Below are 21461 nucleotides of genomic sequence, written 5' to 3'. Positions count from 1 at the left end.
ACTTTTGGTGGACTGGTAACATTTATTTGTAAATTCATTATGCAAACTCATTTGCATAAAATCAAAGCCCCAGGCCCAAGAGCTGCCATGGACAGCCCCTCTCCCCTCCCTGCATGCCCCTATCTCTCTCTCTCTCTCTCTCTCTCTCTCTCTCACACACACACACACACACACACACACACACACACGGTGGGAAACGGAGATGGTAGAAGGATAGGGATGAACCGGAGCTTTCAAATTCTGCATGGAATCCAGCTGGGAGCCAATGACTCGGGGAGATTGCTAATCCACCCAACCAGCTCCCTCCATTCACACCAGTCTCTCCCCTGCCCTGTGAGAGGGGATCAGGCAGGGTGGGAGCGAACACAACGCTGCTTGGAAAACAGGGATCCTCTCCTCCCCAAGACCCATGTAAATCGAGTCTAGAGCTAGGAGACAGAAGATAGCAGGAGGAAAGAAAGAGGCTGGGGATGGGGAAGCAACCACCGGCAAGGGGGCAGGGCAAGAGGCAAAGGGATCAACAAGGGCACTGCAGGTGCTCAACAGTGAGGAGCCAGCTGAGCCCCCTACGCACAAGAGAGAGGCAGGGAAAGGATCCCGATGCAAAGACACAGAGTGGAGGGGGGAGGGGGAAGAAAGAGTGGAAGGGAGCCCAGGTCAGGTACCCATGTTGCTCCCTGCCCGTCTCTGCATGAGGCTGCACCAGCAGAGGAAGGTCCGAGCCCAGAGAAGCCCTATGGCTTGAGTTGAAGGATTTCTTTTTTGCTTGTTGTGGTGCCACCTTGTGTGTGCTGCCTCCTGACACAGCCCCAAATCTTCAGGAGCCCTATGCAGCCATGTGTGATTTGAATGCCTAAAGATGGCCCTAGAACCCTCCGGCATCCTGATGCTGGTGATGGATGTGATCTCTCAGCTCTTGTTTCCTTCAATGTTTTAAGCCTTGCTCATAGAGGCCAAGGTGGTACATCTCTTTCTACCCATCACAACCATTCTACAGCAAAGCTAATTCTCATACACAGTTACCCTCACCTGAAGGTATGAGATGGTTTGTAGTGAGATGAAAAGAAACAGAAGCAGGGGAACTGCTGGCTGGCACAAACTACGCCTGGAATTGTATTATGCTCATTTTGGCTAAGTAGCTGGCAGCCAAGCTCTCAAATGAGGATCCATACCCTTCCCTTCATATGAGGCTAATCCTCTCCAAGACCCATGAAAAGAAACAATGAGGAAGAAAGCACAGAAGTTAAGGACTATTGCAAAAATGTGTTGGCATTGAAAAACAAATGGACTTTGTATGAAAGAAAGGGAAACTTTGTTTCTGCCTGGCTTTGAACCAGGGACCTTTAGCATGTTAGACACACACATGCTAATAGCTATACCACAGAAAAAAACTTACTGGTGCATTTTGGGCCTCTTGCTAAAGATTTCCATGTAGCCAGGGCATCAGCCAGTTTCCCTTTGGAACACAAAAAGGCACCTGATAAGTAACAATTTATGTGGCATCAGTGATCAGAAATGTAACTTATGCTCGAAAAAGCCCACCTGCAACAAGCTGCCAAAAATAAACATTCACTAGGCAATATTATCCAGAATGTGAACCTTGATCATCTCTCCAAAGAATTGCTGGTAGAGAATCCGATGGATGTGAACATCAGAGCATACAGAGGGGGAGAAGGATCATTCTCAGAAAATTACTGTCTTCCAAAGGCAGCTGACACAGTCACTAACTCAAGTGATCCAGAAAAGCACGTTCCTATCACCCCAAGACTCCCATTTAACTCAACTGATTTGAATCAAGATCGTATTAACCAGAAATATATCTTGGCCTGGGCAGTGCATTTAGTAATAATTACTCTCTACCTATCAGGAGTAGGATTTCAGAAATGCTGTACAGGCTACCAAGAGCTGCTTACACTAAACTCTCAATTACACAACTAACTTTGGTGAGGGCTATGTGGGAGTAAACTAAGATTTTGCTTAAAATAAATAATCAGTGGCAGAGAACTTGGATCATGGTAATTTTAAGAACATATTTTTCTTACACTGGTAGAATGCAAATAACTTGTAGTGATACACACAGAATCACAGAGCTGGAAAAGACCTCAGAAGGTTGTCAAGTCCAGCCCCCTGCTCTAAGCAGGACCAATCCACATACAGCCTCTCTCCGAGTTACAAACAAGTTACGGACTAAACACTAGGACGTAACTCGATCTGTTCATAACTTGGACCCCACTGAGTTACACGCGACCACGCTGTTCGTAAGCACGGGTCGCATTCGTAACTCGGGGACCACCTTTACGACCGCTCCATGGGAGCTTTGATCGTAAGTGCGAACGGTTGTAACTCGACGGTTCGCAACTCGGGGAGCGGCTGTAGATAAACACTGCCCCTCACAGAACAAGTACAAAAACTCAGATAGAAAAAAAATGCAGAATAAAGGTCAAATTATTGCAAATTATTGTTCTAGTCCCTTCCAAGACATTCTCTGCACTTCCTTCTTTGAGTTTAATTAACAACTGTCATGTTATTAATGAGATCAATCTGAATTAATATGATGACTATAAGACATTGCATTTTAAAAAAAATTAAATTAAATCCCACAATCTCAGACACTATTTCTGCCTTGAGTCCCCCCTGACCATTTGTGAGCTTTTCAATCTCATTTTTGTTTCTATTAAAAAGTTTCACAGCTCTGTTGTCACGTGAAAACCCACAACCCCAGCCAAGGCAAGACACCAACTGCACGAGTTTACAAATCAAACAGAAGATTCAATCATGCACAAAGAACTGGTAAATACAAAAAGTTAAAATACTAGGGACATACATTTTATGTTAAACCCTTGCAGGTCTAGCAATCAGCAGGCATTAATCACAACACAATCCGGCTTGCAGGGAAGAAGCGCTGCCTGCATGCTGCTGTTCCCTCAGCTGGGAGAGGGGGAGAGGCAGTGCTTCTTCCTCACAAGCCAGATGGTTCAGCAAGTCTTGGGGCTTTTTCTCCCCCTACAGCAGGAGACCAGTGCTGGTGCTCCAACCACACAGGGAGAGCAGGGAGGTGAGGTGGGAGGACAAGGCTGCAGCAACCTGCAAGCCAGATGCTGTGCGGTGGCTCAGTGAATTGGGGTGTACCTCAAACACAGAGCCCCCAGAGCCACCCCAAACAGCTGGCTTCAGCTGTGGCAGCCCCCACGGCCCAGCAGCCAGTGGCTCGTAGCCCAGCACTGGTCGGCAGACGGTTGTTGGGAACTGCTGCTCTAGATAACGTAATTGACTATGTAAATAAAGCTCCTTGGACAGTAACTTAGATACCTTCCCTTCAAAAACACCAATATCCAAATACAAAAGTATAAAAGCAAGGCTTCAAATATGCTGAGAGGGATCAATTGCAAACTTCCTCTATATCCAGAATCTGGCCTTACAACAATTTCCTTTCCTTTTCTCACTGCAGAAGAGTGATAGAAACATGTCTCATTGCTATAGCAACTGACTGCTAACAACAAAGTTCACAGACAGGAATTTAAAGCAGAATACAATTTCCCCTGCATTAACTGACTCACATCCTAGGACCATTATTAGTTTTTTTTCATATTGTTACTAGCCTGTCTAGCTTTTAACATTTCTATACATCAGAGTACAACATCTACTTTACCTAATTCAGTCACTACTGTCTATAGCAGTGGTCACCAACCAGTAGATTGGGGATCTACTGGTAGCTTCCAGGAGAGAGACAGCTCAGTGGCTTGAACAGTGGCTTGCTAAACGCAGGGTTGTGAGTTCAATCCTTGAGGGGGCCATTTAGGGTTCTGAGGCAAATCTATCAGGGATGGTACTTAGTCTCCAAGTTCTGAAATTTCCCATTGATACCTTCTCTGCATTTTGTCAGATCTTCAGTGAAAGTATTCATAAAATTAACTGCATGTTTTAGGTCATCATCCAAGACTACAATAACCGCTATAAGACAGTTTGAATTTTGATTCTGATTTCATTTACTGTGGCAATTGGGATTGTGTGTCTGGGAGTGTTTGATCCTCAGGATCAGCCTTCCCCAGTGTGACTAATGAGGGAGTATGCCTGACCTAGGCTAGCAGGCTTTAAAAGGCAGAGTGACCAGGGGAGCGAAGCAGATGGGAGCTGCAGACAGACGTTTAAGAGGGAGAGCAAGAGATCCCATCACTGAACAGGCTGCCAGGTGAGTGTACTAGCTTTTGGGCTACGTCTACACTGGCCCCTCTTCCGGAAGGGGCATGTAAATTTCACGAGTCGTCGTAGGGAAATCCGCGGGGGATTTAAATATCCCCCGCGGCATTTAAATAAAAATGTCCGCCGCTTTTTTCCGGCTTTTAAAAAAGCCGGAAAAGAGTGTCTAGACTGGCCCCGATCCTCCGGAAAAAGTGCCCTTTTCCGGAGGCTCTTATTTGAAGTAAGAATAAGAGCCTCCGGAAAAGGGCACTTTTTCCGGAGGATCGGGGCCAGTCTAGACGCTCTTTTCCGGCTTTTTTAAAAGCCGGAAAAAAGCGGCGGACATTTTTATTTAAATGCCGCGGGGGATATTTAAATCCCCCGCGGATTTCCCTACGACGACTCGTGAAATTTACATGCCCCTTCCGGAAGAGGGGCCAGTGTAGACGTAGCCTTGGAGTTTAAGAGGGAGTTTGAAAGAGGGAAGCCTATTATGGTTAGGAAGATCTGCAACACTTGTGCCAGCACTGCTTCGGTCTCCTCCGTCTGCGCCCGTAGCCAGACAGACCACCTGACCATGGATGCCTCTACCTGGTGTGGTTTTGCAGGGAGTGGGACTTGCAATTCCCACTTACTGAAATCCAGGCTGGGGGTACCATCCAGTGTAAAAGGTGCCTGTTGGAGGAATCTCTCAGGAAGCAGGTGGGAGAGCTACAGGAGGAGGTGGCTGAATCCATGAGCAATTCCTGGACAGTATTAATGTGGAGACAGCTGAGGTAGCGGTCTCACTACACAAGATTGCTGACACACCAAAGGTGGAGGAGGAGATGGCTCCGGGGGGGAGAGGGGGGCGCACTGGCAACTGGTTACTTCTGGCAGCAGGCAGTGCTCCACCCCCACTTCCAACCCTCCTGAAGATAAGGAACCACCCCCTACAGCTGTGGAGGAGAAGCCTTGTACCCTCAACATGAGAACATAAGAAAAGCCATACTGAGTCAGACCAAAATTCCTTCCTGCCCAGTATCCTGTCTGCAGACAGTAGTCAATGCCAGGTATCCCAGAGGGAGTGAACTGAACAGAGAATCAAGCAATCTCTCTCCTGCCCTCCATTGCTAGAAGCTAGGGCCACCATTCCTTTCCCATACTGGCTAATAGCCATTAATGGACTTAATCTTCATGAATTTATCTAGTTCTCTTTTAAACCCTGTTATAGTCCTAGCCTTCACAACCTCCTCAGGCAAGGTGTTCCACAGATAGTGCATAGTCAATGTGAAGAACTTCCTTTTATTTGTATTAAACCTGCTGCCTGTTTCATTTTGTGGCCCCGAGTTCTTATATTATGGGATCAAATGAATAGCTTTTTCTTATTCATTTTCTCCACACCACTCATGATTTTATATACCTCTAGCATATTCCCCCTTCGTCTCCTCTTTTCCAAGACGAAAAGTCCCAGTCTCTTTAACCTCTCCTCACATGGGACCCGTTCCAAACCCCTATCATTTTAGTTGCTCTTCTCTGAACCTTTTTTAATGCCAGTATATCTTTTTGGAGATGAGGTGACCACATCTGTACACAGTATTCAAGATGTGAGCATACCATGGATTTATATAAGGGCAATAAAATATTTTCTGTCTTATTCCCTATCACTTTTTTAATGATTCCTAACATCCTGTTTGCTTTTTTGACTGCCGCTACGCACTATGTGGACGTTTTCAGAGAACTATCCACGATGACTCCAAGATCTCTTTCCTGATTAGTTGTAGCTAAATTAGCTCCCATCATATTGTATGTACAGTTGGGGTTATTTTTTCAAATTTGCATTATTTTCATTTATCCACATTAAATTTCATTTGCCATTTTGTTGCCCATTCACTTAGTTTTGTGAGCTCTTTTTGAAGTTCTTCAGAGTCTGCTTTGGTATTAACTATCCTGAGCAGTTTAGTATCATCCACAAACTTTGCCACCTTTACCCCTTTTTCCAGATAATTTATGAATAAGTTGAATAGGATTGGTCCTAGAACTGATGCTTGGGGAACACCACTAGTTACCCCTCTCCATGATGAAATTTACCATTTATTCCTACCCTTTGTTTCCTGTCTTTTAACCAGATCTCAATCCATGAAAGGATCTTTCCTCTTATCCATGACAATTTAATTTACGTAAGAGCCTTTGGTGAGGGACCTCATCAAAGGCTTCCTGGAAATCTAAGTATACTATGTCTACTGGATCCTCCTTGTCCATGTGTTTGTTGACCTTTTCAAAGAACTCTAATAGATTAGTAAGACATGATTTACCTTTACTGAAACCACGCTGACTTTGCCCAACAAATTATGTTCTTCTATGTGTCTGACAATTTTATTCTTTACTACTGTTTCAACTAATTTGCCCGGGACTGATATTAGATCTGTAATTGCCGGGAGCATCTGTATAGCCCTTTTTAAATATTAGCGTTACAGTAGCTATCTTCCAGCCATTGGGTACAGAAGCGGATTTCGAGGATAGGTTACAAACCATAGTTAATAGTTCCGCAATTTCACATGTGAGTTTTCAGAACTTTTGGGTGAACGCTAGCTGGACCTGGTGACTTGTTACTGTTAAGTTTATCAATTAATTCCAAAACCTCCTCTAATGACATTTCAATCTGTGACAAATATCTGAAGACTAACCAGTCTGATTTTCCAGTGCACTCTGAAGGCATTTTCTATTTTATTCTTTTTTCTTACCTTGACTTGTAGTCTTCCTTTCTTCACACTATCTACGTTTTAAAAATATATGATTCTGCAGTAGAACACATAGTTTAACCTCCCAAGGTTTTCCTTGACTCCTGTTTTCTCACTCTCTTCCCATTGGCTACGTCTAGACTGGCATGATTTTCCAGCAATGCTTTTAATTGAAAAGTTTTTCATTAAAAACATTTGTGGAAAAGAGCATCTAGATTGGCACAGATGCTTTTCTGCAAAAGCATTTTTTGCGGAAAAGTGTCCATGCCGATCTAGATGCGCTTTTGCGCAAAAAAACCCCAATCGCCATATTCGCGATCGGGGCTTTTTTGTGCAAAACAAATTTGAGCTGTCTACACTGGCCCTTTTGCGCAAAAGCTTTGCGCAAAAGGGACTTTTGCCTGAACGGGAGCAGCATAGTATTTCCACAAGAAGCACTGATTTCAGACAGTAGGAAGTCAGTGTTCTTGCAGAAATTCAAGTGGCCAGTGTAGACAGCTGGCAAATTTTTCCACAAAAGCATCTGAATAGTACAAAGATATCTGGTAGCAGAACAAAGTTACTTTTTTTGCTTCACTTTAGTTCCCACTGGCATATTTACCAACTGTTGCTTGGGTTCTTAACTCATTCTTTTTAATAAAAGAAAAATGGTGGGTGGGGAGGCTGAAGTGTTCTCTCCCTGCCCCACCCTGTGATTTGTAGGAAGGCTGCTCGCTCTTCCTCTTCCTGTCCCTGTCAAGAGGGAAGGCAAAGTTCACAGCTCATCTGCGCCCCCTGTGCTTCCCAGCCAGAGTGAGGAATGCTGAAAACTGTGCACTTTCCACTCGCTCCCTGTTAGAGAAAAGAAACTGCTTCCCCAGTAAAAAAAAAAAGTTTGGCTAGACTTGCTATAGTGGGCTGCAGTACTCCTCTGGAGAAACCGGCCGCACCCTTCCTGCATACCATTGCCTTTAGAAAAAGGGAAGGTGTGAAAAGGGGAAAATAGCCTCAGACTCTCTCACCCGTCACCTTGGCATGAGAACTGCGGGGCTTACCTGGTCCCATGAAACCCATTTCGGCCCAACCCCTGGGACACAGACCCCCCCCACTTGGTGACCATTGTGCCATATATGGTAATATGCAAGCACGGGAAAGCGATGTGCAGATTTGGGGATAAATACCCATCGCACAGTTCGCTCGAGGACGCCTTCGCAACACATGTACCACCGTGCTTGTGCCTTCTCGTATACTTCAAAGTGCTGCCGGCCTGATCAACCGACCAGCCACCTCCCCCGACTCTCGGGCGTAACCAAGGCCTTTGCAACCGAACCGATATCTGTGAAATGTTCCATGTGCTGTATAAGTTGGTATGTATGATTTGATTTTTTCTTGTTGTATAAGCTTAGTGTTGTAGTTGTTTTGGGTAGTACATAGAGTTTGTAGTTATCACTTATTTAATTAGTATAGCTGGATATTTTTAGACTAGAGACTATTCCCCTTGCCATTCCCATCTTTATATCTCTGACATGTTTAACTAGAAATCACAGAATAAATAAATACTGTAAATTCATTATTAACACAGTCTATTAAAAATCTTAGAATAAATACTACAAATTCATCACTGTCATAAATAATTACTTTTTATTTGATAAAACAGTCCACCTGGTTCTGTCCTTCCCCCTTAGGTATGCATCATCGGGCCTGTGATTCTCGCGACAATGTCCATGTTTACAATTGCTGTCACTAAAGCAGGGGTGTCCAAACTTTTTTCAAAGAGGGCCAGATTTGATGAAGTGAACATGCGTGAGGGCCAACCATTTTGCCTGACATTCTTTGAACCATTAAAATTAAATGCAAATTAACTATTTTATGCAAAGTTTATTGCAAACGGCATACTTTTCATTTCGTCACATGGATCACAAATCTAAACAGGTGTTAAATCACTCTGCCTTTCATATCTGAAGGCCAGATGAAAAAAAATCCAGGAAGCTGAAATATATGTCAGGAACATTGTAAAGTACATTACATATTATTGGTAATAAAGGTTGTCTGTCAACTTTTAAGTTCAAAAAATATGAACAGGAACATAACACCAAGTATAGATGTTGTATCCAAATATATGTATAACTGATTTAGACCAACTAACATTAACTGAGATTTTACAATGTATTCATCTCAATACATATGGATTCGTTGGGGGCCATAAAAGATAGATATTGCCAAATTACCTGTGGGGCCGTATTAAACCAGAACACGGGCCGCAATTGGCCCGCGGGCCGGACTTTGGACATGCCTGCATTAAAGTAATGACATCAACCTTCCATTCAATTAAAAAAAAAAAAAGAAACTAACTAAAAACACATAGCAGGGTCCTGGAACCCATAATTCTCAGGTAAAAAGAGTTGTATATGTATTTTTGAAGAATTGAAAATACATTAAATTTAGCTCTATAAATAATGATTGCAGAAATAGAACATGACTGTCCAGGTGGTGTCAAATACAAAGCAAGAAAAGGATTCAGGAAGTAGTGGACACCAGTTTCCCATTTTGCTACCACAGTATTTCAGGACTTCTAACTAGGAAAGCAAGGGGCAGAATTTAAAAAAAAAAAAAAAAATCAATGAAGAAATGTATTTCTAAATTTGAAAAAAATGCAAAAACAAACAAAGGTCTGAGAGAAAACAGTGTCAAAGCTACTTAAGCTGATATTAAACTTGACATTTTCAAACAATTAAAAAAGAAATAGCCATCACAACAGTAGCTTCACAAACAAGAGAGCTGCAGGCATTGTGCTTCACTGCCACCACAAATCAACAGGCATTAAATTACAATGTGAAAATAAACCTAATTAGTTACAACAACAATAGAAGACAGTTGGTATTGAATTATAATGTGACAGTGCAAAAGGCCAACAGTGGAAAAAATAGCTGATGCCTCATGGAATAGAAAAACATTCCATTTAGAGATAATTTGGTCTAGTTCTCTTTTCGTACAAGCATTTTTTGCATGTAACAAGGATCTTTAAAACCTGAACTCTTGCTGCTTTATTCCTCACCTGAAGTCAATCTAATAGAATGATTTATTGAACCAGTAAGGTTGCCAGGTATCCGGTTTTGAACCGGACAGTCCAGTATTGAACCTTCTGTCCGGGAAACAAATTGAGAAGTATTATCATGAGTGTCAATACATAGCTGCATACTGCTTAGCTGGTAGACTCGCTCACACTACATGACTCGCAACGGGGGGGGGGGGGGAGAGAGGGACACAGGATAGACTCCCTGGGGCCGGACTTACCCATACACAGATAGCACCCTGAGGTCTTGTGTGCTGGGGCCAGCCTCGCTTCCCGCCAACCAATTCCCTCCACACACACCCTTTCCCCATAGCCAGCTCCGCTCCCAGCCAGCCCTGCTCCCATCCCTGTCAGCCAGTTCTCCCCGCAGCCAGCTGTCCTCCCCCCAACCACCTCTCGGACAGCTAGTCCCCCCCGCCCCTATCTCTCCCAGTGAGCCCCACTCCGCACCGGCCAGTTCCCCCCCACCCCCTCCCCAACCACCTCCCGGACGGCCCTGCTTCCCACCAGCCGGTTCTCCCCCCAGCTGTCTCCGGGCCAACTGGTCCCCCCCCCACGATCTCTCCCAGTCATCCCCGCTCCCCCCGACTCCCCACTGGCCATTCCCCCCTCCCCTCCCCCCAACCACCTCCCAGCCAGCCCTGTTTCTTCTCTCCCTTCCCCCCCCCCCCCCCCCCGGAACTTCACCAGCCAGCTCCACTCCCCTCCCAGCCAGTCTCCTCCCCTCCCCCCCATCCCACTATGAGATCACAAGTGTCCGGTACTTTTTTGAAACCCATCTGGTAACCGTACCAGTAACTATTTTAGATGTGATAGAAAATGGTTTCAAGAGGGAAAATGAACACTGATAAGAATTCTACAAAAAAAGATCATGTTTTCATTTAAAAGCTTCTCCATATAAAAAGTCAGGACAGAGGAATACAGTTCACCTACATAAAGCTGAACAGTCTGTAGAGTATACTTGTCAAAAGTTCCCGCCAACCCCCATCACACATCAGCAAGTATACGCATCTCTGGACCATGGCTTACTCAGATGAAATTTACATAATTCTGCAGGACTAATATGTAAAACAGGTCAAATTACAAGTTGTCCCCATCTTGGTCCTTCTGAAGGCCCCATCCTTGGCAGTCTGGCAGGGCTGTAGAATCTATCAAGTTGATCCTCAGATTCTATAGGAACTGTTGTAGTATTTCAGGCTGAGGGCCAGTTCAGAATTCTATCAAGCCATGTTCAGCCCTGCAAGATATTCTCGTGGGGCAATGTAAATACATTCTGCTGGAAAGTGCTTCAGTTACTCATTTCACCCACAAAGCCACTCTGGAGCTAGAAAAGAAAACAGACTCCCAGGCAAGAGCTGCCCCAGGGGCAGCTAGGGAAGATGGGGCAGAGTCAGGAGGCATGATATATGGAGGCAGGAGCAGAAAATATGGGGCACACAGGAATTTTGTGGGGAGTCACAGACTGGGGTTCAGATATACTAGTGGGGGCACAGACTGCAACAAGCACCAAATAGGAGTGGGGGTTTAGAGAGGGAGATGGGGGAAGGGAGTGCAACTTATGCGCTCAAATTTGTTAGTCTCTAAGATGCCACAGGACTCCTCGTTTTGGGGGGGAGGGTGCAAGGACACTTAGGGACAGGGGCAGATGTGCTTGAATGAATGGGGGCAAGGGATCAGCTAGGGTCTGCACTGTACAGGCTCCCCCAAATCTCCCCCCATCCAAAAATAAACCCTATTCCATACTTATTCCATCCATGCTCAACAACCCTCCAAGTTTACACTGAGGCTTCCTTCCCAACAATTACTTACCTCTTCCTCAACTCCTCCATTCTTCCCAACCTTTGTGCTGTTTGAGGGGTGCAGGAAATTCATTTCCATATTATAGCTTAAATGAATTATTAAGAGTTCTATAATAATATCCCTAATAGATTACTTATTTCCTGAACCTTTTTTGCTGTCTGTATGTTAAAGACAGTTGCTGACAGGTATTTTGAAATAAATAACCAAAATAATTGAGACCAGCATGATTATATAGTGTTATTTTGACAAAAATATACTGAATCTTGCAGAAAATCTATGCAGAATTTTCTGCACAGAATTCCCCGAGGAGTAAAGGTAGAAGAATTGGATAGGAAGAATGTATTCAATGCCTATACAGGGGGAAATCATTATCTGGCCCTTCTTTGAAATAAGTTTCCTTTATCTTCGTCGGTCTGTCATTCTGGAGCTCTGTTGAGACCTGGAAGAAAGAGAATGCTTCAAGAAAAGCACTATCTTCCAGAGAAAGGAGAAAAACTTGCGAAGCCTGCCTGCATGCTGAGCCAAGAAAATGGACAAAAAAGTCTGCATACAGTTTGCCTGACACACACAAATTCACTCATTCATCCAACTAGATGACAACCACAGAGGCTATCATTTCCCCAGCAATTTTATCTACAAGTTTTGGCTAACACAGTATGCTGCAACACACCAGAAGATTATAAATATTCTTCACACAACACAGAATGTATCACTTCACTCAACATTTTTGTAGCATTTTCCATGACAAGTGTTGACACTAGACTTGATACAATTCAATTGACTAACTTGTGACCAAAAGCCATAATGAAATGCTAAAACATTCTGAGATTGACATAAAAATGAAAGAGTGACGACATATGGTTTGTAAAAGTCAAGCAAATGGGAAGTAGCTAAGCTAGTGTTTCCAGAGTCTCATACTGTCTAGCAACACCAACAGTGGCAGATTGTATTCCCATAAACACCCTGTGATGAAGCAAACAGGCCCCACATTAAAGGGCTGAGAGTATCATAGAATCATAGAACTAGAAGAGACCTCAGAAGGTCATCAAGTCCAGCCCCCTGCTCTAGGAAGGACCAATTCCAACTAAACCCGGCCAGGGCTTTATCAAGCCTAGACTTAAACACCTCTAGAGATGGAGTCTCCACTACTTCCCTAGGTAACCCATTCCAACGCTTCACCACCCTCCTAGTGAAATAGTTTTTCCTATTATCCAACCTGGACCTCTCCCACCACAACTTGAGACCATTGATCCTTGTTCTGCCATCTGTCGCTACTGAGAACAACCTCTCTCCATCCTCTTTGGAACCTCCCTTCAGGAAGTTGAAGGCTGCTATCAAATCCCCCCTCACTCTTCACTTCTGCAGACTAAACAGACCCAAGTCCCTCAGCCTCTCCTCATAAGTCATATGCTTCAGCCCCCTAATCATTTTGGTTGCCCTCCGCTGGACCCTCTCCAATGCATCCACATCCTTTTTGTAGTGGGGGGCCCAGAACTGGACACAATACTCCAGATGCGGCCTCACCAATGCTGAATAAAGGGGAATGATGACATCTCTGGATCTGCTGGCAATGCTCCTCTTAATGCAACCTAATATGCCATTAGCCTTCTTGGCTACAAGGGCACACTGTTGACTCATATCCAGCTTCTCATCCACTGTAACCCCCAGGTCCTTTTCTGCAGAACTACTACTTAACTGGTTGGTCCCTAGCTTGTAACTATGCTTGGGATTCTTCCGTCCCAAGTGCAGGACTCTACACTTGTCCTTGTTGAACCTCATTAGATTTCTTGTGGCCCAATCCGATATGCCTCTGTGGTTGTCATCTAGTTGGATGAATGAGTAGCCCAGGCACAGCTGGCTGAGAGTGCCTCGCCCCTCTGGCCCTGCTGGGCATGCTCCCAGCAGAGCCAGCATATAAAGGCGGAGGGAGCCCAACAGGAGGGTAGGCAGCTGGAGGATAGAAGGACCCAGGCCACATCCCCAGTGTTCCTGCAGCAGCTGACGCCAGAGCGAGGGCCCGCGTCTGCCACCAGGAGTACCGACAGCAGCCAACCCCGCCGGAGGGACTGGAACCCCCTACACCTCCCGCCGTGGCCCCGGTAAGGACCGCCCCAGAGGCAGATGGATTATAGGGATGCCAGGGGGTAGGAAGCAGCCCAGGGCAAGGGATTGCAACCGCAGCTCGGTTCTCCAGGGCAAGGGATTGCAACCACAGTTCTCACTGAGCAGGGAGCAGCAAGAGTCCCTGCCTACAGGGCCCTGGGCTGGGTCCCGGTGGAGAGGGAGGGCCCGGGTCCCCCTACGACTCCTTTCCACACCTGGGGAAATCACCCCCACAAGGAGAGGCTTTTTCCCGGAGCTAGGTCTGTGGTACCGTATATGCCCTGAGAGAGGGGCCTGGATTTTTGTACTGAGACTCTGGCACCATAGATGCCCAAAGAGAGGTGCTGGGACCGAGACACGGGACCCTAGAAGTGTGACGCACCCCACGTCGGGGCGTACCCCTCAACATACCCTATTTATAGATATATTTTTTACTTATGTAGGGATGTGACATTAGAAGTGACAATGAATTTACTTGTGGTTTTGGTTTGCTGCTTATAGATTTCAGCAATCACAGGTACACACCCTGGACAGTCCATTTGTTACCTGCCAGCTCTGTGTTCTTGGGGAGCCAACAGCATAGTACTCATGGAAGGCCCCTGTTTGAACCAAAGACAAAGCAATGAAAAGGCAGAAGACGACGCCCTAACCCCTCTGGACAAGGGTGATAGGATTAAAGAAACACCCTAGCTTCATATGCATTCAAGTTAGACCAGAAAGACATCTATATCAGCATACAGAATGTAGAACAGTAGTGAACTGTGTGATACAGAAAGCAAGAAAGTACTGCCTTGTGGGAAATCTCTGCTCTGGATGCAAATGAACCCACACCTGCTCATATCCAGATTAGTAATTATCAGACCAATTTTAATAATAAATTCATTCTTGGTATCCAAACTACTGAAACTACCAAACTGCATCATGAGCTCCCTTAAAGGAACACCGCCCAGAGTCAGGAATGATCAGTTTCTATGTCTAGCTTAAACAAAACTTTAGAATTCTTCCTTGAACCATCTGTTTATCCATAAATCAAGCTAGTGTTCCCTTGATTCATTGTTGTTTCCCTACAAAACCCCCTCTCTATACTCAAGTAAAGCGTTCTAATGCTGGATTTAAAGTAATTAAATCAGTTCAACTGGGACAATCTACTCTTGACTGATTGTGCTGGGTGGCTCTGCTCTGCCTGTCTCAAATACTCTGGACCCCGAGCTACCATCACCATCTGGGAATCCCTATTAGTTCAAGCTTCATAGAGTAGTGAGCCCCCTCCCTTTCCTTCTCACCTCCAGTTATGATTTGCTAGCCCTAACATTTGTAATCTGATTTAAATTAGCTTTAATATTGTAAATGTTTTGTTTGGCTGCCCTTGTATGGTTACCACCAAGAAATAAACAGCTTTCATGCTAAGCAGGTTGCCTTTTCCTGCTTCCCACCCTCCTCTGGGGTGTTGTTTTGGCTTCCCTGTTCGCTCTGCAATACCACCCCTGGTACCCAAGTTAAAGATGTCTGTATTGCCCAATTCGTGTGGAGTCTGCTCATCAGGTGGGTTACTAGAAGAAAGGTTGTGCTCTAACAGCGGGAATAGGTGGGTGCTGAACCTGAGGGTCATATGAGGGTGGCAACTTAAGTACTGTTTAAACCAGCTCACTGAGTCCAAGTCAGGCCGGGTCAAAATATAGCCCGCAGGCCAGATTTGGCCCAACAAGCCACCAGATCGGACCTGCGGAGGCAGCAGGGAGCCCCAGCCAGACTCCCCTGCTGGGGGGAATGCTTCAGGAGCTGCCCCCACTCCAAGCACAATCTCATTGACCAGTTTCTGGACAGAAACTGGCCAATGGAAGTTGCCTGTTTGCATAACAGGAAGCCAGGAAGAACCACGCCCCCTCTTCCTAGCTCAGTTATTCACATAAGCACATTGCTAGGCAGGCAAGCAAGGAAACATTTTGAGCTCTGCAAGTTTAGCTCTGTAGGCAGGCAGGCAAGTCTCCTGGCCAGAGCCTGCCTCTGGCAACCCAGCCTTGCCTTTCCCAACCCTCTGCCGCCATACTCCCTCCCAGATTTGGCACCCCAATCTTCTGCCCCAGATCACAATCCCCTCCTATCATGTCACATTCCAAACCCCCTGTACTCCAGTCCCTTGCCCTAAGTCACAACCACCTCCTTCACCCAAACTCCCTCAGACTCCATTCTCCCTCCTACACACCAATCCCTTACCCCAATCTCCCTTCTGCACCCAACCTCCATCCCAGACCCCCAATCTCCTCCATTAATATCATGGAAAAGTGTGGCCCTCAACCACTTTCCAAAATCTTGGGAGTGGCCCCCCCTGTAAAAAATTATTGCCCATCTCTGGTGCAAGGGCACATGACAGTCACAGATTGGCATTGCTGTGCAGCCAGTCTACTGAGTCCAGGGACATATAAGGAGTTAGCTTTTGAGTGCTGATTAACCTGTCCTCTCAGACATGCTGTGTTAGTAGATGTGAACATATGTGTATGTTCATCTGATTCTTAGGAGGGAATTGGCAGAAGGAAGAAGTAACTCTAATAAATGAGCATATCCTAAAGCAGGGGTGGGGAACCTTTTTTGGGTGGGAGACCAATGATCTGCAGAAAAAAAAAAAATCAGGCCCAATCAAGTGAAAAGCCAAAAAAACCCACCCTCACTGACATGGCCCCTGACAGAGGGAGAAAGACATTCAACACATTTCCCTTGCACACCAAAGCCCTAGGGGGGCCCAGGCTAGTAGACTTTGTGTGCTCCAGCCCATGTTGGGGCAGTCAGGGCTCTGAATTTCAGGGATCATACCCAGGCAAGCTGGGGGCTGCATCCGTCTCCCAGGCCTGAGGTTCCCCACCTCTGCCCTAGAGTAATGGGCAAATATGATAATACAATTAACTCTTAGATGTATATCTAAGTTCAGTGGAATATCAGGAATACCAGAGACAAAGGTAAAGCAAAAGGCTGTATAATATACCCCTACTGAGCCTGTGGTGAAAGGAAAACAGAGTCCTATTACTAAGGACATTTGCTATTCTGTATGCAATTACAGCTACTGCGCAATATACTATTTTCACTCTTGTTTGCCTGGATAGTTAATGACATACTCCAGCGATTATAGGCCATTTGACTAGACTAGCTTTGATGTTTATGCAACAAAAATGTTTAAATTGAAAAGAAAATATAACAGATTGCTTTGAAAGTCTGTCAAGATATCAGTGCTTTTAGAAGTCATTGGATATGGTGCAAGGCATTCTTCCACAAAAACAGTGCTACTCTGCATAATTTCAATTTATCTAATAGTTACTTGCAAACTGGTCCTGTTACTTATTGCATTACTATTGCATGGATGTGTGCTATGGCTTAAAACTAAGCCAAATTCCAAACCAAGTGTTAATCATAAAGACCGTTCACAGAAGAAGCATCTTAAATTAACATTCTCTAGCTTAAAAAAAAATCACCTAAAAACTAATAGTATGGTATCCTCACAGCAGAAGAGCCTGTTTCTCCCAGAAATGACTTGCCTTCAATTAAGGAGGATTAAAATACTGAGGGTAAACATTCCGAAAGAGCCACAAATGCTAAACACACATTAAAATAAAACCCTATAAAAATGTAGAGACGGAAGGGAACTTGAGAAGTCATCTAGTCTGGCCCTCTATACAGAGGGAGTACCTGGACCATCTCTGACAGGTCTAACCTGTTCTTGAAAACCGCCAATGAAGGGAACTACACCAACTCCTTTGATAACCTATTCTAGTGCTAATTATCCTTATAGTCAGGAAAGGTTTTCCTAATATCTAATTTACATCACCTTTGCTACCTACATTCAGTGGGCATGGAGAATACCATATTTGAAGACATATAAGGTCTCCCTTAAACCTGCTTTTCTCCAGAACAAACATGTTTTAATCATTGCTCATAAGGTCATGTTTTCAAAACATATTTTTGTTATTCTCCTTCGGACTCTCTCCAATGTGTCCTATTATACTTTAAAAAAAAAGATGTGGACAAAAGTACTCAAGCTAAAGAATCACCAGTGCCAAGTGGAGCAGGATAGTAACTTCTCACATCTTACATATGACACTTCTATTAATATACTCCAGAATAATAATAGCTCTTTTTGCAACTGCATAACATTGTTGACTCTCATTAAAGTTGTGATCTGCTATAACTCTTACAATTTTTTTCAGCAGAGCTACTGCCTAGCCAATTCTCTTCTCCCACCACCCTTCCTTTTTTGTGCATTTGATTTTAAGTGTTTACTGTTGGTAGTATTTACTGTTGGTGGTACTGCCACTGAATTAGACAGTGCCACACATCTAGTGGAAGTAGTGTGTGGAGAAAACAGAAATAGTTGCCAGCTACAATAACCTTTTTTGATATTAAAAACAGGACTATGTAGCACTTAAAAGACTAACAAGATGGTTTATTAGGTGATGAGCTTTCGTGGGCCATTATCTTTGTAATGGGTAAGATAATTGATGTCTTTGTTTAAGCTTAGGTGTAAAGTGTCGAATTTAAGCATGAATGACAGATAGCTTCCCCAATTATCACCTCTAATATCATTAGCTCACAGACATTTACCTCCTCCTCCCATCCCCCTTCTGTTCTGAAATGTGATTTGTCCTTTTCATATGTGTTCATTTTTTTAATTGTATCCTTTGGTATATATCGTTGTGACAATTTTCTTCCACTATTTGATCTGAGGAAGTGGGTCTGGCCCACAAAAGCTCATCACCTATTAAACCATCTTGTTAGTCTTTTAAGTGCTACATAGTCCCGTTTTTGTTTCAGCTACACCAGACTAACACAGCTACACTTCTATCACTTTTATGATACTGACATTCAGTTTTGTGGGTTTACAAAGCTAAGTATTTCAAGGTTCAAATGTGTTAATATTATTCCAAAACTATGTCTCCCCTTTCAGATTACCCTATTCACTATAATTCAAGCATCTACTGACATTCAAGGCAACTGAAAAACAGCATGTACCTATGTCTCTACCTTCATCATCTCATACAGATCACAACATTCTCTTTCTGGTCCACCAAACCCGTCTTCCAATATCTCATTTATCCACCCCATATTAGTGCCTGCTTTCTTGCTGCTCCACCCAATCAGAATACATCCAAAAATCAGATCTAGCAGGGGAAGGGGAGCAAAGTGGGGGGGAGGGGGAACAACAATTTAAGATATCAAGTTTTATTTAAATTAAATAAATACAGGGCTTTTAAAAAACACCTATTTTAAAAACTGAAATTATAATCTATTATAATCATTTTAATTAAATACAAAAAAACAAGATTGTTTCTGACAGCAAACATATTAGATATGTTTAGTTGTTTTTATAGGAAATCAAATGATTGAACTGGTGGAAGTCACCGGTTAAACACAGGGAACAAAAATTTGTTGATGTGCTATGCCAACATTTGATAGCATCAGCCTTTTCGGCATGTGCAGAGAGAGAGAGTTTTCTTTATTTCAGTTTATTCAGCTACTTCAAATTAATGACTAGTTTAGGAAAAGATAAGAAATCAAATGGGAGCTGAAAAAGCACAACAGTTGTTCTCTTCCTCCAATGTATGAATGAAAATTAGATGAGAATGGGTGAGATACCGTAGCTGTAAAATCTTGAAGGACATGATGACTAAAATGATCAGTAATTGTATTAACTACAGACAATACTGCCTTTATTAAATCAATTACTATTAAACATACAACATATTTTGTGGGAACAACCATGAGTATTCAGACTTAAGGTAGTTTTATTTAATAAAATTAAATGCTGTTTATGCATTTGGGACTTACATTACAAGTAAATTAATCAATTTAAGAAAGGTATCATTCATCATTTTCTAATATTAAAAATTAAGACAAATGTAAACGAACCTATATAATATCTTAAAAAATAAACAAACAATGTATCTTGATTAGCAAAAAGCAGCACCAGATTTAGGGTGCGGATATGTTTAGTTGCAAATTAACATATTTTGACCACATTTACCAACAAACAAGAATCAACATTTGTTTAGAAAATAACTGAAAAGTACAAATACAAGAAAAACAAAAAAACAAACCACCACACACACCAATTCTTGCTTACTGATTCAAACCAGCATTAAAATGCATGATTTAATTAAACTGCATTAGTGCTTTATTTTTAGAAAATAAACTTAGTCTACTATGTATTCCAGTTACCATGACAGAACCCTATTATATTCCTTTTATCATTTTAGAACAAAATTCTGGCCTACTGTAGAGCTTTGTGAACATCTATTATATTGGCAGTCGCTTTCCTTATTATTTCCTTCTCTGAAGACTCCTTGCAGGATTTTCACTCCTGAGAGTTAGGCTATAAGGCTTTGATACCTACAGGCCATAAACAGTCCTGAAAGGCATCTTCAAGGAAACAAAATTACAATTTCTCCATCACTAAAGATATCTACTGAGCAAGGATTCTCAGTCTACCACAGACTGATAAAGACCTGCATCGATACAAATGCAGATACCCACAGAGCTGAAGAGCTCTACTGGGAACCACAGCAATAGAAGATGCAGCACATGTTGAGCCACTGCTCCTGTGATCCACACCAGCAGTTCCTCTGGTGTGACTATACCACCATCAGAGCAACAGTGGCACGCATCAAGCTCATCAGCAGTTGTCTCTGGTCATGCTAGCATTATGTAAACAGGTCACATGAGATCCAAGCGCTGCACAGAGACCTTCTAAATCAAAAGGTGCTAGGGGCATTAGGGTCAGGGCAAGTAATTGTGCTAAGGAGAACTCCCCAGATATAGGCAAAAATCTCAGTGCAAAATGCACTAAACAGCTCGAGCTGTGGAGAAAGATGGAAGATGAGGCAGTCTTGGAGATGAGTTGAATAGGTCTTCAAATACACAATACCGTTTTGCTATATAGGCATTACATGAAGATTCTGCATGGCTTCCTTCTTCCCAAGTGTCAGAGATGTACTGAAACTTGAAGCAATTGAAGCCAATAGCCTCTGGAGCTGAAGTAACTCTGAAGTGAAGAGAATCAAAGTCTTAGGACAACAAGCTGTGGCTCTGAATAGTGCCAAGGTAAATAAGGTGTTCAAGTGTTCTGTGCACAACAGAAAAGCTAGGTCCAACAAATATTTCTCCACTGGTTCAGGAGCACTGATATGGTACTTTCTTCTGGAGTCACTGGTTACAAGAACCACAAGGTATTCCAAATCACCTAGGAACAGGACTTGAGCAGGAGGGTTGCATGTGGAAAAGAATACCTGAAGTCTTCAACTTGATGGGTGGTTGGAATAGCCAAAATGAAGTGCACCTCCTATACGAGGCATCTTCACTGATTATGCTCAAGAATGCTCTAACGGAAAGGTTCCAAGATGAGTAGATGTGTAAGAAAAATGTTCACCAATGAGGACTCCCACAAGTCCCATTGCCTCTGCACAACAATTTTAAATATGACTTCTTGCACCAAGGAACACAAGATCCAAAACTGATAAACGATGCAAAAATTATATCTTTAAAGGAAAATTAATTTAAAATCTATTCAAAGCAATTAAGGAGATAAGAAAGAACTTCCTTAGTTAAATCAACCAAGAGACAGTTAC

At 43.5% G+C, this 21461-nt stretch overlaps 1 protein-coding gene across 5 annotated transcripts in view; it reads right to left on the bottom strand.

Annotated features, from left to right (window-relative positions):
• The window catches only part of TNRC6C (trinucleotide repeat containing adaptor 6C), a 344243-nt gene that overhangs the window by 275124 nt on the left and 47658 nt on the right, over positions 1-21461 (bottom strand). For 3 of the 5 annotated variants that reach the window (XM_075903558.1, XM_075903557.1, XM_075903560.1), the window contains one exon: positions 1397-1456. The exons of the other annotated variants lie outside the window; for them this stretch is intronic. In XM_075903558.1, the coding sequence (XP_075759673.1) occupies positions 1397-1456 (60 nt within the window). The remainder of the gene's footprint in view (positions 1-1396; positions 1457-21461) is intronic. 5 annotated transcript variants of the gene reach the window in all.

The sequence above is a fragment of the Pelodiscus sinensis genome, chromosome 20 (genome assembly GCF_049634645.1).
Source record: "Pelodiscus sinensis isolate JC-2024 chromosome 20, ASM4963464v1, whole genome shotgun sequence".
In the NCBI taxonomy this organism is placed as follows: domain Eukaryota; kingdom Metazoa; phylum Chordata; order Testudines; family Trionychidae; genus Pelodiscus; species Pelodiscus sinensis.
The sequence above is the reverse complement of the archived record's forward strand: the minus strand, read 5'-3'. Positions and strand labels throughout refer to the sequence as shown.